This window comes from Cydia fagiglandana, chromosome 5 (assembly GCF_963556715.1).
Source record: "Cydia fagiglandana chromosome 5, ilCydFagi1.1, whole genome shotgun sequence".
In the NCBI taxonomy this organism is placed as follows: Eukaryota; Metazoa; Arthropoda; class Insecta; order Lepidoptera; family Tortricidae; genus Cydia; species Cydia fagiglandana.
The window spans coordinates 10,051,097-10,069,386 of record NC_085936.1 but is presented as its reverse complement, the minus strand read 5'-3'; the positions used below and the strand labels follow the sequence as shown (position 1 = coordinate 10,069,386).

The 18,290-nt window shown below is 37.1% G+C and overlaps 1 protein-coding gene across 3 annotated transcripts; it reads left to right on the top strand.

Moving 5' to 3' along the window:
- The first annotated feature begins 419 nt into the window (after window positions 1-419).
- On the top strand, window positions 420-17,928 carry LOC134664434 (fatty-acid amide hydrolase 2-B-like). 3 transcript variants are annotated; one of them, XM_063521083.1, is made up of 9 exons: window positions 420-717; window positions 1,779-1,961; window positions 3,713-3,932; window positions 4,506-4,723; window positions 5,129-5,258; window positions 5,731-5,870; window positions 14,872-15,012; window positions 15,619-15,888; window positions 16,336-17,928. In XM_063521083.1, the coding sequence occupies exons 1-9, from the start codon at window positions 484-486 to the stop codon at window positions 16,624-16,626; spliced, it is 1,827 nt and encodes a 608-aa protein (XP_063377153.1). In that variant the 5' UTR covers window positions 420-483; the 3' UTR covers window positions 16,627-17,928. The 3 variants fall into 3 exon arrangements, with proteins under 3 accessions (XP_063377153.1, XP_063377152.1, XP_063377151.1); XM_063521082.1 differs by lacking the exons at window positions 420-717; window positions 1,779-1,961 and adding an exon at window positions 1,983-2,170 and having other exon boundaries at window positions 5,743-5,870; XM_063521081.1 differs by lacking the exons at window positions 420-717; window positions 1,779-1,961 and adding an exon at window positions 1,983-2,170.
- The last annotated feature ends 362 nt before the right edge of the window (window positions 17,929-18,290 follow it).

Genomic DNA, 18,290 nt, shown 5'->3' with positions numbered 1-18,290 from the left:
AAACACCACGTAGGTCCTTCCACAGTGATAATTATATAATAGTGTATAGTTGATAAAATATGTCTACTAGCAATAATGGTAAATTACTAGTAGGTATGTAACTAACTAAGAAATATTTTCTACCTGCGGAACCATAACTAGTACTGCTGCCAATAGTACCAATTAATTCAGTAATTAAATAACAAGCTGTTCACGTTATGAAATAATAATTGTTTTGATTAATTTAATACAGGATGCACCTCTCGAACAAAACAATTTTTTTATTATTAAGTAAACCATACATACTACAATAGGTAACATAAATTATAATTAATATTGGAAACAAACCCAGACGCTATCAAACCATGATAGCCCTAATGAAGCAATAGTATACAAACACAGAGATAACAACAGTTGTACCGCCGACCTTTTCGTACGGAGCCGGCCGTTGCGACAGCGCGTCTCGATAATATACAACATACACTTTACTATATCACGTCCGAGATGAACTCTTTCGTATTCATATGCACCACGTTCTTGAACGCCAGTATAAACGTGTGTACACGTGTGTTCCTGCTAGTGCTGAGTGCGAGTGTGTACCAAGGGTTTGTGCTGGTTGAGGTGTTCCTGAATAGCTACAATTTGGTGTATCCCCCGTATTTTGCGAAGCCTATAACTAAGGGACAATATTATGTGTCGAGTATTGTTGGTGGGACAGTGACGGTAGTAGCTACGAAGGTGGGTTTATTTGGATTACTGGAGCAAACGCTGGCACAAAAACTTTTATTCATATAGAAATCTATGCGCCATTCTGAAGTTCGGAACATTGGCAGCTGAATTATCGAGAGCGCCTTAACTAAGTTATTGGTTCCTTTTATTAAGAGGGGGCGTAAAGCCAAGAAATATATAAATAGAAGCAATCAAAAGATACGGCGCGCTGCGTCATACTTGCAAATATAATCTAATTTCCGTGTAAATTTTTAAATGTGTAAATATTCGATATCAATAAAACCACAATTTTACGTTAGCCCGCTCTAACACATTCACTGCCCCCGACGCACATGCGTTCACCGCCATACAAATTTGTTCCTAGGCCACGCCTCCTGGCAGTGAATGCGTTAATACCCTTATTTCTTACTATAAACGAGAGAGACATTTTTTCACTCCACAATCTGTACCTACACCCATCTATAAAATATACCTATTAAGTGCATACATTTGAGCAACAGACCTTCACAATAACAAGAAAAGCAATGAATGTTGCGAAAATGCAATGCATTGGCTGAATTTAGGTTCAAACAAACCAATAGCAGTAAAAGGTATTATAATTCAAGGGAATCCTTTCACCGCTCTCAATTTCTGTTGCGTGATGGTGATGAGACTAATTAGGCTGCCTTTTATTTTAAATAGTCTAACAGATTAAGTACTGACATTGAGTGTTGATGATTGACTTTCACTTAATTTGTTCAAGTACCTAACACGAAAAATTAAAACAAATAATAAGAATATATACACTGAATAAAAGGAAGATGTCTTAGGATAGGGCAAAGGCCCTGGAGAAGGAGGAAGAGATAGGTTTACACTTACTTGTCATGTCCTGAGCGTGTCATAACGTCCTGGTCTCACCGATTATTCATAAAAAAACTTTCTTTCCAAGGTCGTCCATTTAAAATGAATACGCAGCCAGCAAATGCCCTCATTCGCGCCGTTTCGTCAATAATGTATAATAAAATAAAATAAAAATAAAAAAGCCTTTAATAATGTATACTATTTACTTAATGTCATGAATTTTTTTCCAGACCATCATGCTGAACGGCTTCATGCGATGGCTGCTCCGGTTCCTAGTGTCGCTGATAGCCATCGGGGTGCGGCCGCTCACGTACCTGCTAACGGTGCGGCGCACGCGCAAGTGCCCGCCGCCCGCCAACCCTGCGCTCTTCAAGTCCGCCACCACGCTCACCAACATGATCAGGAACAGACAGGTCGGGATTGACACGTGATATTCCAGACTATCATGCTAAATGGCTTCATGCGATGGCTGCTCCGGTTCCTAGTGTCGCTGACAGCCATCGGGGTGCGGCCGCTCACGTACCTGCTCACGGTGCGGCGCACGCGCAAGTGCCCGCCGCCCGCCAACCCTACGCTCTTCAAGTCCGCCACCACGCTCACCAACATGATCAGGAACAGACAGGTCGGGATTGACACGTGATATTCCAGACTATCATGCTAAATGGCTTCATGCGATAGCTGCTCCGGTTCCTAGTGTCGCTGATAGCCATCGGGGTGCGGCCGCTCACGTAAGTACCTGCTCACGGTGCGGCGCACGCGCAAGTGCCCGCCGCCCGCCAACCCTACGCTCTTCAATTCCGCCACCACGCTCACAAATATGATTAGGAACAGACAGGTTCGTGTTCTTCTCTGACTCTCACTGAGAAAAATAAGTGAGGTGTTGTCTGCAAACAATACTATGTATGTATATCATGGTGGGTCTTTACAAGAAATGGCAAGTCATTTATGTAGATAAAGGAACAAGAAAGGCCCCAGCGTTGAGCCCTGAGGTACACCCATAGAGACCAATGACCCAGTACACTCTGACTCTCAGTGAGCGTCAGCGTCAGCGATCGACATGTGATGTGGCGAAGATCGGCGTGCTTGTTTTCGACGTAACACCACATAATGAGAAAAAACACGGTCAAGTGCGTTATTTAACTTGATTTCACCAATTTCGTTTTTACACACATAGCCCACGAAATAGTGGGCAGCCAAAAATAAGAACGTATGATTATTAAAACCTGGGATAGATCATGGGAGGTCTTGTTTTTGAAGTAAAAAAAGGAACGGCACAAGACCAACAGCTCGTTTCTTCTTTCAGACGCATTGTATTATACATATCTTAATAGTTAATACCTAGTTAGTAGCGGGGTCTTCTGTCACTTTACAATACTTACTAGGAGATTCCAAGCATAACTAATTGTGAATTGTGAAATGTTGTAATCCAAATAAACAATTTTTCATATCTAAGTTATAGACATATTTTTTATAATTTGCGTAATAAGCGGATGTGAATGATTCTTTATTGCTTCATTAAATATTTGCTACTTACTTATTTAAATAACTGGTTACAAGAATTAGCATATATGAACTACTGTCGTGTCACTCGTGTCAGATTCAGTAGGTATGAAAATACTCGTCAAGGTTTATGCAAATGTTAATGAGAAATAATACAAAAATATTTTGATAATTTATAACAGTCATCAGAATCGGGCTAGGTGTTCAACCATAAACTATCATAACTATCATATCATAACATATCATAAATTATCATAACTTAATTCTTCTTCCTCGCGTTATCCCGGTATTTTGCCACGGCTCATGCATGGGAGCCTGGGGTCCCCTTGATAACGAATCCCATGATTTGACGTAGGTAGGTACTAGTTTTTACGAAAGCGACTGCCATCTGACCTTCCAACCTAGAGGGGAAACTAGGTCTTATTGGAATTAGTCCGGTTTTCTCGCGATGTTTTTCCTTCACCGAAAAGCAACTGGCAAATGATCATAACTTATTAATTGTTGAGAGAAAATAAGAGCAGGTGCATTTTGAACACCTGACCCACCTAACTACTTCTGTCGCTCACTGTACATGTGTTGTTACACTAGGGCTATTTTAAATTGTTCCTTATGAGTTTCAGATTATTAACACAATGACTCTTAAAAATACTGTAATACGTTTCAGATCACGTCAGAAGAAGTGGTAGCGGCTTACATAGAAAGATGTAAAGAGGCGAATCCTTACCTCAACGCCATAGTGGAGCCGCGATACGAGCAGGCACTTAGAGAAGCTAGGAGCATCGACAAGATGATCGCGTCTACTGATAGGACGCCAGAGGAGCTAGGCAAGGAGTATCCCCTGCTGGGTGTGCCTATGACTGTCAAGGAGAGCATCGCTGTTGAAGGTACTTTTTATCTAGAACACTTTCGTAAGACTTAATCCCGTTGAACCCTGATACGAGCAGGCGCTTACAGAAGCAAAGAGCATCGACAAGATGATCAAGTCTATTGATCGGACGCCAGAGGAGCTAGGCAAGGAGTATCCCCTTATGGGTGTGCCTATGACTGTCAAGGAGAGCATTGCTGTTGAAGGTACTTTTTATCTAGAACACTTTCGTAAGACTTAATCCCGTTGAACCCTGATAGTTACGAGCAAGCGCTTACAGAAGCAAAGAGCATCGACAAGATGATCGCGTCTACTGATCGGACGCCGGAGGAACTGGGCAAGGAGTATCCCCTGCTGGGTGTGCATTTGACTGTCAAGGAGAGCATCGCTGTTGAAGGTACTTTTGAAGTGAAAACTTCTTTAGCGGCGCTGAGCACTTTTTGAGGTGGGGAAAAAATGATAAACTCGATTCAGCGTAACGCGTAACGTAACGTCGTGTGTCACGAACAATGTTATTCATCAAAGAGCTTTAGTCACAGTAACGAGCTTAAGTTTGGCCTTTTTACTAAAATACAATCTTGCATATTTCCAGGAATGAGCAACGACTGCGGCACCGTCCGTCCGAGCCGAGTGCCGGCCACCAAAGACGCAGCCATCGTCAGCCTGGCGCGCGCCGCGGGTGCCATCCCCATCGCCGTCACTAACACACCACAGCTCTGCATGAACTGGGAGACATACAATAACGTCACCGGGCTTACGATGAACCCTTTTGATCAGAAGAGGACCACAGGAGGCTCGTCGGGTGGAGAGGTTAGCTCAAGATTGTCAATTGTTAAACATTAAGTCGCCCGCTGCAATGATGGCAGGTGCTTAGAAGAGCTCATAGAGCTTAAGTGACGAAGTACTTTACAGTGAAGTAGTTCACAGAATTCCATCTTTACAACAACATTGATATCTATTTACCATTGTATTAAATTAATAAATACATGTGGGTAATGTGTTCAATAATGTTGAGAAGGTTCCCAATGCACAATGCTAGTTAAAATGCACTGCAATGTTGGGGCGTGCATTTAGCCTATTTAACCTAGCAACAGTGAATCCTTGTAATTTCTATAAGTACCTAAACTACGCTGCTATTGACGCTGAGACTCAGCCTAATATTAAAGTACATAGTGTATATGCATGCATATTTTTAATCGATGTGTGCGGTTGCAGGCAGCGTTAATCTCGTCGGCAGCGTCCATCGTTGGCGTCGGCTCCGACATCGCGGGTTCTCTCCGCCTACCGCCCATGTTCTGTGGCATCTTTGGACACAAGCCCACTCCTAAATTGCTGTCCATCGAAGGTAAGTGGATGATGGAAGATGTCCATTACTGGACAAAGGTCTCCATACAGACAGATGACAAGAAATTAAGCCAATAACTTTATTGGCTTAACTTTCTGTGACTTTATAAACATTTCGCCTCCTTTCTCCTCCGCTGCGAGCGTACCGCGGTAGAATTGCATATTATTCAATCATATTCAAAAATGTTGTACACCGACAAGTTATCATCAAAAAAATGTGCTACTTTCACAAGTTTCACATGACTCTGTCCAGATGTCTAAATTACAACGCCATCTAGCGCGCATTTTTAAAAGCTAATCGTATGTTTACTTTAATGCCATCTAGTGATGAGTAGTAAAACTATAACTAAACGATGGGTATGTTTAACGCAAATTGTTCAATATCGCAATAGTTTAACTATACGACGCTAGGTGGCGCTAAAACAAAAGTTTACTATTTTGATAATCTTAACTTTTTATTTTATTGTTGCCAGGTCATATTCCAGACTGTCTGGACTCAGAATTTGAAGAATATTTTGCTCTGGGACCTTTATGCCGGTACGCGGAAGATCTGACGTTACTTTTAAAAGTTTTAAGACAACCTGGCGGTCCAGATGTGCCTTTGGACAAACCCGTAAGTATCATATTAATACTTAGTAGGTACCAATTTATTTTTCTATATAAACTATCGGTATATATTCAACGGTTTTGTTAGGCTACAAATATAATGATCACCAAAAAAAACTTTGGTACCCTAAATAAAAAAATCATGCTTACCAAAAAAAATTACTGAACACCAAAAAAATAAAGCCTAAAATTACAAATGTACCACCATTTTAATTACGACTGCACTTCAAATTGTATTCGAATACCAAATATATTTGTAAGATTCATTAAAATTACTAATTATTAGAAACAGATTTAACGAAATAAAGAGTTGAATAATCATTGGTAATCTATAATTTAATAAATTTAAAAGTAACGTGATTGATAGTTGACCTTTGTAAATAGAAGGTAGTTGGAAGAAAGAATAAAAGACGACTGGCATGGCGGTTAACGGGCATTCGGTTACGGGCAGAGGTGAAGGGAGGTCGATTGTGAAGTAAGGTGATTGGAGATTGAACTGTAACGGAATATTGTGATCAAGAAATATATTGTTGTTATGAAAGAAGGAATTTTTATTATACATCAGAAGTGGTAAGTACCTACAAGTCACTATGGTATTCCTGAATGTATTATATTATGTAGGTATTAATATTAGAACTGATCGAGTTAAATCTTAATTACCCAATTAATTTGTTACAATAGTAACAGTGGTGTAAAATTATTATAATTAGATACCTATACATATATTAGTAACACTTATATTGGTTGTTGTTTTGTTGAAATTAATTATCATTTCATATTTCCTATGTTAGGAAGTTTATGTTTAACGGGCGCTTAGAAACAAAGACACCGTTAATTTTATCAAGAACAAAATAATTGGGTAAACCCATTTCGGCCTATTCGTTCATTCGAGAGCAATTATACTGCAAGTTTTCTCTTCAAGACCAACAGTTAGGTTTTTTTAGTGTTTGCTGTAATGCTTATCCATAATATAATTAAAGCATTCATTACATCGCGGGTAGCGTGAAACCTTTGGAACACCGTTTTATTTTGAATAGTTCGGATACCTTTATGATTATTTACAGGTGTAGATCGAATTCTTTTAGTCTATGTATGTACCCGTTTCTGGATTTGGGTCCGTGCCGGATACTGGAACCGTGCCGGGTGCATACTTGATTTGTGCCGGATGAGTTCCGGATCCATGCTGGATTCGTACTGGATCCGTCCCAGACTGGTGCCGGATTGGTACCGGATCTGTGCCGGATTGGTACCGGATCTGTGCCGGATTGGTACCGGATCTGTGCCGGATTGGTACCGGATCTGTGCCGGATTGGTACCGGATCTGTGCCGGATTAATACCGCATGTATATCATTTGCCGGATTCGTGCCGGATCTGAACCGGATGCGTGCCGGATTGGTATCGGATCAGTGCCGGATCCCGAATTTGTTCTAGATTCCGTTTCTGTACCAGTTCTAGAATTTTCCCGTTTCGAAAAGCCTGTGTTCCGGATCCGTACCGGGATACGGATCTGTTTTGGATTTAAGATCTGTTTTAAACGTCCCGCATTCTACCCCGGAAGCAGTAACGTAAATTAAATAAATAAATAAAACAGTCGAATTTAGCTTAATAAGAACAATTTATATTTGTCTATTATTAACAATCCAAAGATTTAGAACTCTTCCGTTGCTGGTGTTGTTTTCGAGTTCCAGACTATGGACCATGAGGAAAAAACATCCAGGCGGCGCTTGAAAACTCCTGAGCGTGGCCGAAAATCGAAATCTGATGATGGACAAGAACGTCGAAGCCGAAGTCGCAACCGCCGCCAGTCCCCGGGGAACAACAGGCGGAGTCGCAACCGTCGAAGCTGCAGCAGCGGCAGACACGGCCGAGGCAATGAGAGATGGCTTCGATGATCAACACGGAAGGACAACGGCCAGGATCGCTTTCACGTGGAAGCCGCACAGGACAGGAACGGATGGCTTGTATATCTTTGTCGTCTTCAGTTGTAGATTTTAATAGATGTCGTTTATTGCTTAAACTGCGAATATTTTGGTACAGTACCTTAAAGTTATTTGTATTGACGAAAGTTGTCTCGAGGTACGGGTTCACAGATTAGGGGGGTGGAATCGTTGTCCAGGCAATGCTGTGGTGTCCTGTAGATCGCTCAAGTTGGTTGTATGGGGCTCGTTAGCCTAATTAATAAGTTTTGATCTTGGTTGTTTCCTCTTTTGGCAAAATGTGACGTTAACGCTGGTAAAGGAAAGACTAAGTTACGTTTCTTCAGTATTTGTTCATAATTTAGTAGGTATATAAAAAGAAAAAAAAAACAATAACGATCGATGCGCTATACGCTATACACCGATATTAGCACCTACCTACGTAATAATGGGTTGAGCTAGGGCAATATAGGTTGATTTGCGCTGTGGTATATCCATGACATTTCGAAGATATTTAAATGACTGTTAGGTTATTTCCTGACACTATTTAGCTGTGGTTTGAATGTACGCTGTAAAGTTGAGTTTCTCATCTTCCTCTGTCGGTTGTCAGTCTGCTCATCCAGAATAACACCTAAGTACTTTATAGACGAAGTTTTTCTATTGTTTGACAATTACATGACGTGTGGTAGGTACCAGTGGTACCTAACCTAATATTAAATATGAATAAACTTTTGACACATTTAAGAGACCACTGTTTTATACACGCACACATATCTCGTTAATTTAGTCTGCTTTTAGAGTTACAAATTGTATTGAAGCCAGTTCGTCGCCAAAGCTAGACCGCTTTCTGGGAAGGCGCTTACTGCATCCCAGGAAGCACCGTGAAATAGTATTGCCGTGTCATCAGCGTAGCACAACGTCTGCATTGGTCAGATCCAAGAAAGTCAAGTCGTTAATGTAGATTAGAAACAAAGTTAATCCAAGTATATGTAAAGTTGTTTGTTTAAAATTACCGACTTGTTCTTCAACCCTAACACATGTGTGCGGCCCGACAGGACAGTTCCGCGTATCCGGGAAATCTACAATTTTCTAATTATTATTAGAATAATAAGAGAAACAAACTGACGGGAATTTTTTTTCAATCTTATAACTCTTATAATGTTGGCGGGATCATTTTCGCTGGTGTTGATTGAATAACCAAGGTTGGGCCTACACTAGTAAAGTATTCGTTATAACCGTGTATTGATTCGCTTTCAGTATCCTTGGTTTTAAGAAGTTCGTTGCATTTTAAATATTTTAGCTTGGTTATTGTAGCAAGTAAAGCTCTGCTGATTGCTGTTGATCAATTCGTCAATTGTGGTTGGTGCAACTGACGCTTAAGTGGCAAGTAATATAACGATATGATGAAAATACCTACATATGATGATAAGTATAATATTATCGAATTATAAAATTTCTGGATTATTTTAATTAATGAGTTACGGGATTAATGAGTTACGGGATTAATGAGTGACGGGATTAATGAGTTACGGGATTAATGAGTTACGGGATTAATGAGTTACGGGATTAATGAGTTACGGGATTAATGAGTTACGGGATTAATGAGTTACGGGATTAATGAGTTACGGGATTAATGAGTTACGGGATTAATGAGTTACGGGATTAATGAGTTACGGGATTAATGAGTTACGGGATTAATGAGTTACGGGATTAATGAGTTACGGATTAATGAGTTACGGGATTAATGAGTTACGGATTAATGAGTTACTGGATTAGTGAGTTATTGGATTAATGAGTTACTGGATTGATCAGTTACTGGATTGATCAGGTACTGGATTACTGGATTAAGCAGTTATTGGATTAATGAGTTATTGGATTATCGAGTTAATGGATTATAGAGTTATTGGATTATAGAGTTATTGGATTAAAGAGTTATTGGATTATCAAGTTATTGGATTATCGAGTTATTGGATTATCGCGTTATTGGATTATCGAGTTATTGGATTATCGAGCTATTGGATTATCGCGTTGTTGGATTATCGAGTTATTGGATTATCGAGCTACTGGATTGTTGAGTTGAGTTATTGGGTTATTGAGTTGAGTTATTGGATTATTGAGTTGAGTTATTGGATTGTTGAGTTATTGGATTATTGAGTTGAGTTATTGGATTATTGAGTTGAGTTATTGGATTATTGAGCTGAGTTATTGGATTATTGAGCTGAGTTATTGGATTATTGAGCTGAGTTATTAGATTATTGACTTGAGTTATTGGAATTATTGAGTTGAGTTATTGGATTATTGAGTTGAGTTATTGAATTATGAGTTGAGTTATTGGATTATTGGGTTGAGTAATTTGGGTTGAATTATTGAATGGGAGTTGAGTTATTGGATTATTGAGTTGAGTTATTGGATTATTGAGTTGAGTTATTGGATAATTGAGTTGAGTTATTGAATAATTGAGTTGAGTTATTGGATTATTGAGTTGAGTTATTGGATTATTTAGTTGAGTTATTGGATTATTGAGTTGAGTTATTGGATTATTGAGTTGAGTTATTGGATTATTGAGCTGAGTTATTGGATTATTGAGTTGAGTTATTGGATTATTGAGTTGAGTTATTGGATTATTGAGTTGAGTTATTTGATTATTGCTTTGAGTTATTGGATTATTGAGTTGAGTTATTGGATTATTGAGTTGAGTTATTGGATTATTGAGTTGAGTTATTGGATTATTGTACTGAGTTATTGGATTATTGAGTTGAGTTATTGGATTATTGAGTTGAGTTATTGGATTATTGAGTTGAGTTATTTGATTATTGAATTGAGTTATTGGATTATTGAGTTGAGTTATGGATTATTGAGTTGAGTTATTGGATTATTGAGTAAAGTTATTGGATTATTGAGTTGAGTTATTGGATTATCGAGCTGAGTTATTGGATTATTGAGTTGAGTTATTGGATTATTGAGTAAAGTTATTGGATTATTGAGTTGAGTTATTGGATTATCGAGCTGAGTTATTGGATTATTGAGCTGAGTTATTGGATTATTGAGTTGAGTTATTGGATTATTGAGTTGAGTTATTGGATTATTGAGTTGAGTTATTGGATTATTGAGTTGAGTTATTGGATTATTGAGTTGAGTTATTGGATTATTGAGTTGAGTTATTGGATTATTGAGTTGAGTTATTGGATTATTGAGTTGAGTTATTGGATTATTGAGTTGAGTTATTGGATTATTGAGTTGAGTTATTGGATTATTGAGTTGAGTTATTTGATTATTGAGTTGAGTTATTTGATTATTGAGTTGAGTTATTGGATTATTGAGTTGAGTTATTGGATTATTGAGTTATTGGATTATTGAGTTATTGGATTATTGAGTTATTGGATTATTGAGTTATTGGATTATAAAGTTATTGGATTATTGAGTTATTGGATTATTGAGTTATTGGATTATTGAGTTATTGGATTATTGAGTTATTGGATTATTGAGTTATTGGATTATTGAGTTATTGGATTATTGAGTTATTGGATTATTGAGTTATTGGATTATTGAGTTATTGGATTATTGAGTTATTGGATTATTGAGTTATTGGATTATTGAGTTATTGGATTATTGAGTTATTGGATTATTGAGTTATTGGATTATTGAGTTATTGGATTATTGAGTTATTGGATTATTGAGTTATTGGATTATTGAGTTATTGGATTATTGAGTTTTTGGATTATTGAGTTATTGGATTATTGAGTTATTGGATTATTGAGTTATTGGATTATTGAGTTATTGGATTATTGAGCTATTGAGTTAATGGATTATTGAGTTATTGGATTATTGAGTTGTTGGATTATTGAGTTATTGGATTATTGAGTCATTGGATTATTGAGTTATTGGATTATTGAGTTATTGGATTATTGAGTTATTGGATTATTGAGTTATTGGATTATTGAGTTATTGGATTATTGAGTTATTGGATTATTGAGTTATTGGATTATTGAGTTATTGGATTATTGAGTTATTGGATTATTGAGTTATTGGATTATTGAGTTATTGGATTATTGGATTATTGAGTTATTGGATTATTGAGTTATTGGATTATTGAGTTATTGGATTATTGAGTTATTGGATTATTGAGTTATTGGATTATTGAGTTATTGGATTATTGAGTTATTGGATTATTGAGTTATTGGATTATTGAGTTTTTGGATTATTGAGTTGAGTTATTGGATTATTGAGTTATTGGATTATTGAGTTATTGGATTATTGAGTTATTGGATTATTGAGTTATTGGATTATTGAGTTATTGGATTATTGAGTTGTTGGATTATTGAGTTGTTGGATAATTGAGTTGTTGGATAATTGAGTTATTGGATCATTGAATTATTGGATCATTGAGTTATTGGATTATTGGATTATTGGATTATTGGATTATTGGATTATTGGTTTTTTGGATTATTGGTTTTTTGGATTATTGGTTTATTGGATTATTGGATTATTGGATTATTGGATTATTGGATTATTGGATTATTGGATTATTGGATTATTGGATTATTGGATTATTGGATTATTGGATTATTGGATTATTGGATTATTGGATTATTGGATTATTGGATTATTGGATTATTGGATTATTGGATTATTGGATTATTGGATTATTGGATTATTGGATTATTGGATTATTGGATTATTGGATTATTGGATTATTGGATTATTGGATTATTGGATTATTGGATTATTGGATTATTGGATTATTGGATTATTGGATTATTGGATTATTGGATTATTGGATTATTGGATTATTGGATTATTGGATTATTGGATTATTGGATTATTGGATTATTGGATTATTGGATTATTGGATTATTGGATTTGATTATTGGATTATTGGATTATTGGATTATTCGATTATTGGATTATTGGATTATTGCATTATTGGATTATTGAATTGGTAATTTGCTAAGGATGGAGGAACGGATATATGGTAACGATAAAAAAAAAAGACGGAAATAGAGGATGTTATGTTGTGAGACACGTTTGTGTCATGAGAGTGATTCAGTAAGTAGCACAAAAAAAATGGAATGAAAAATGGAATGGAATGGAGAAAATATGGAATAATGTGCTACATATAAAATTTGATTAAAAAAATGGTATGTTGTGAGACACGTTTGTGTCATGAGAGTGATAAAAAAAAAACAGAAAAAAACAAGCGAAATAATGAAAAAAAAAAAGCAACCTAATATGTTAAGTAATGTACTTTATATGTAGTGATGATTTAAAAAAAAAAAAAAGTTAGTACTTTATATTATGTAGTATAGTATGTGTAACATTAATAAAAACTTATATATCTAGATGGATATATTTATTGGATTTGAAATAATAATGTGAGGATATACCTAGATGAATTCAATAAATCATAAAAAAAAAAATGTATATAGACAGACAAAGAAATTGTATTAAATGGGTAATGAAGTATTAATAATTTTCTTACTGAATGCCCGATGATTTGACATGCCGAGTGTAAGATTAGATGACAGACGCGATTAGTATGACTGTGCATGAGGACATGCACAATGTCAGGATGGGCGAGTGTAAGATTCATTAAAATTACTAATTATTAGAAACAGATTTAACGAAATAAAGAGTTGAATAATCATTGGTAATCTATAATTTAATAAATTTAAAAGTAACGTGATTGATAGTTGACCTTTGTAAATAGAAGGTAGTTGGAAGAAAGAATAAAAGACGACTGGCATGGCGGTTAACGGGCATTCGGTTACGGGCAGAGGTGAAGGGAGGTCGATTGTGAAGTAAGGTGATTGGAGATTGAACTGTAACGGAATATTGTGATCAAGAAATATATTGTTGTTATGAAAGAAGGAATTTTTATTATATATTGAATGATTACCAAAAATCATTAATGATCACCAAATCTTGAAGACCAAATAAATGCGATATTTTCACCTAAATAAACCACTATGATACCAAAAAATTTATACATATTACCAAATAAAGTAAAATGATGCCAAAATTACTAGCCCCTCCCGCTCAACCCCCGTACCCCGCACCGCATAACTTAGGTAGGCATACTGAAATGCTACTAGAAAAGTATGTTAGGTTAGGTTTGTACTGCTATCAGTTAAGTGGGCTAGGTTAACACTGACAGCCTTACAGAAACGAATTGCTACTAGAAAAGTGGGTTAGGTTAGGTTTGAACTGCGACCCTTACAGAAAAGAAATGCTACTAGAAAAGTGGGTTAGGTTAGGTTTGAACTGCGACCCTTACAGAAACGAAATGCTACTAGAAAAGTGGGTTAGGTTAGGTTTGAACTGTGACCCTTACAGAAACGAAATTCTACTAGAAAAGTGGGTTAGGTTAGGTTTGAACTGCGACCCTTCCAGATAAGAAATGCTACTACAAAAGTGGGTTAGGTTAGGTTTGAACTGCTACCCTTACAGAAACGAAATGTTGCTAGAAAAGTGGGTTAGGTTAGGTTTGAACTGCGAACCTTACAGAAACGAAATGTTACTAGAAAAGTGGGTTAGGTTAGGTTTGAACTGCAACCCATACAGAAACGAAATGCTACTAGAAAATTTTGCTTTGCTTTAATAGGATAGCAAGATTTAAAAATTTGGTTATAATTTTACATTAAAATGGAGTTCTAATTTTGGTGGTCATTTACTATTTTTGGGTTTACAATGATTATTTTGGTGTCATTTTATTTAATAGGATAGCACGATGTAAAAATTTGGTTATCAATTGACATTAAATTGGGGTTTGAAATTTGGTAATTATTTACAATTTTTGGGTTAATAATGATTAATTTGGTGTCATTTCCTTTAATAGGATAGTAAAATGTATTAAAATTGGTAATCATTTCACATTAAAATGGTGTTATAATTTTGGTGATCATTCATTATTTTAGGGTGGTAAATTATTTTAGGGTGGTAAAGTAGATTTTTATGGTATTAAATTTTATTAAATCTGGTGATCAGTTAAATAGCAGCCGTTTTGTTATACTATAAAATTGCAGTTCTGTGTCGAATGTTGATACTTATTTATTTATGCACTAAATTAATTAATTATAAACCATACATTTCAGGTGGATGTGTCCAAGCTGAAGTTTTATTACATGGAAGGTGACAACAGCAACGTCACAGATAAAATCGGATCGGATGTGAAGAAAGCCATGGAAAAAGCTAAAGCACATATAAAGAATACGTACAATATTGAAGTCAAAGAGGTGCAAACAACTTAACTACTAAACTAAGACCTAAGACTGACTTAGAGAACGAGACACTTAATTAAGTACTGTAAATTGTTAGACAATTGTTTAAGCACCGCGAAGTCTCGCTTTCACTCACTGACGATGATCCTTTCGGCCGATTTCGACCATGGCGACCACTTCGACTCCTAGTTAGCTCGGCGCTCGTATGCGCCCGAATATGGCGCTCTTTGAGGTGAACCCCCGAGCACATTGGGAGCACGTGAGAACACCAGTCATATATAGTGGTAGTGAATGGAAGCAGGCTGCCGTGCTTTCAGCTGGTCGCGTTTAGCGTCGAGGTCAACTTTACGTTGCTCCTCGAAACCGCGCACTTTGTCATGCACCAGCCTGCGCCACTCAAGACGTTGTGCTGCCAAACCTTCCTACTGAGAGGGCTCGATGTTGCATCTTTTCATGTGCCGTTTCTGAACACCTTTGTATCGGAGGACGAGCTGGCCGCCAAGTTTCGCTCCTCTAGTTCTGAAATAAAGATGCGCGTCGCCACTCTTTGACTTTTATCTTAAAAACTAATATTTTTCCATTGGAGAGATTGCTAACATCATTTTTTTATATTTCTTTTAGCTCAAGATCAAAAACATGGAACACATCTGGGAGATCAGTATTCGGGTTCTAATGAACATCCGTCACGTTCGCAACATATACACTGATCCTGAGAAAAGAGACCAATGGGTGTCAGTTTGGCCGGAAGTTCTTAAGAAAATGGTCGGTCTTTCAGACCATAACTTCACTTGTGTGGCTTACGGGCCACTGCAGAAGTTTTTCGATTCGTTACCAAAGAGCTATTATGCAAAGTTGTTGAGAATTTTTGAAGAAATTAAGCAAGATTTCGAGGTAAGTGTCTTGCATTAGTTGACCTTTACTTACACAAAACTTCAGATAAATGAGAGATAAATAGGCTTTAGCGAGGTATTTTATTACATATTTACAGTCTCTCTTGTCTCGGTCTGCTTGTGAGGATTTTGTGCACCGATAGGCTTGAAGATCGGTTGATTAGGTACCTATGAATTATAAATGCCAGTTGCCATTAAGTTCACAAGGGGAAGACCCTCTAAGGGCTGATTTAGACGGCGCGAAAACTCGCATGCGATTTTAGATACATTGCGGACTGTTGGTTACGTCCAATTCGACCGGCCGATCAAAAACCGCAATGCAATGAAACTCGCATGCGAATTCTCGCATCGTCTAAATGGGGCCTAACGCGTATAATCCCAATAGTCACTTTTTTATAATATGGTTGTAACTTTATACCTCATTGTAACTATCTTTTTTTTTTAACAGAAAGCGCTAGGAGACGACGCCGTATTAATATACCCAGCGTACCCGTACCCAGCCCATCTCCACTACCGGGTATACTACAAATTCCTAAACTGCGGTTACCTGACCATTTTCAACGCCCTAGGCCTCCCAGTCACGGCCTGCCCAATGGGTCTCACAGAGAAAGGCCTGCCAGTGGGTCTACAACTTGTGGCTAACAAGTGCCACGATCACTTGACGATAGCGGTCGCTAAAGAGTTTGAAAAAGCCTTTGGAGGCTGGGTGCCGCCTAATAGAGAACCTGTCAGTGTTTAATTTAAGTTAATTGTATGATGAGATTAATTATATACGGAGAAAACTGCGTTATATAAAATACACGGTGGCTAAAAAATGACTGCATTCCCTTTGCCAGGGAGGTTTTGAGATTATACTGAGCAACTTTTACTATGGGACCAACCCCGAAATCGCGAAAAAAAATTTACCCTCCCGTAGAAAATGGACCAGCCAAAATGTATGAAACGGCCAAATTTTTTTTTCGGGATTTCGGGGTTGGTCCCATAGTAAAAATCGCTCAGTATCATCCCAAAACCTCCCTGGCAACAGGAATGCTGTTATTTTTTAGCCACCGTGAATATTATATTATATTACCTATTACCTAAGTATCTTGTTGTCACTGTCGTACCTAAATGAATAGGTCGTAGGAGTTGTATCATTAAGTCCGTCTAAGCTAATTTTGCACCGAATTGAACAGAACAAGGCGAGGGAGTGTCATTGATGTCATTATAAAAGTAATATTTTCACAGAAATTTGACATTAATGATGACATTGCCTCACTTTGTCATTGGAAATGCCACGCAGAGTTAGCTTGGTCTGACTCTAAGAATTCTTTCTTCTGCTTGAATTAAAAAAAAAATTAAAAGCAACTCTCCCATGAACGGAATTGCCTCTTGACTTTAGAAGTACATATTTGTACTTACTCGGTAACCTACAGGAATCTTTGAATCTATAATGACTGAAAAGTTCTTTATATACGTACATACCTAGTATGCAATTGATATTAAAATTTAGCATAAGCAATTAAGCGTCGGTATTTTATGTCTTAAGGATGACCCACGCTAGACCAGGGCGGGGCCGGGCCGGAGCTTTGGGCGCTTCGTTTTCTATGGAAACACCACGTGATCGTGAGCAGCCGTCATGGAAAATGACATGTCGGACGCCTCGGCCCGGGCCCGGCTCAGTCTAGCGTGAGACATCCTTTAATGTAGTTGTATAGGATTCTACTGTGATAATGTCAGAACAAGTAACTAAAATGTTTAAATTGTGGCATTAAAGTATAACGAATTTAGAGGAATGAATGCACAAAATCTAATTAATTTTTTTACAGTACATCTTGATGTGTTCCATTACGACACCCTGTGCTATACGTAACTAGGTCAAAATTTTAAAGGTCCATTACCTACTGTAAAACGTGCGAATAGGTAATTCGCAACTCGTGTCGAAAATTCGCCACCCCTTTGCGTACCTATTTCCTACTTTTCGCACTTGTATCGTATAGAACTACTTATTTCATTACTGCACATACATTATTTATATTTTTCAAATAAATTTTGTACCAAATTATATTGTTTTTAATATCCCATACATAATGATATCTCGATTATAATTTGATAGACACTATACGGACCTGCCCTAACTTAACAGTGCAGTACTAGTAAAAAAAAATTCTGGAAAAGAGATCGCCTTTTTACTTTCTAATGTATGTATCTGTCTCCCTCTCTCTCGCTGTACTTATATACCTTTATATATCCTTGTTTACTTACATAAAAATAATTTACACTACTTACTGAAATCATCAACAGAAAAGAACTTGGGTGAGCGTTTTTTGCCATCTATATATATTATGACCTTTTTTCCACTTTTGTGTTATTTCTAGTCAGGATCGCGAGCCCTTTTCATCCTTATAGGAGAAAAAAAGTGTC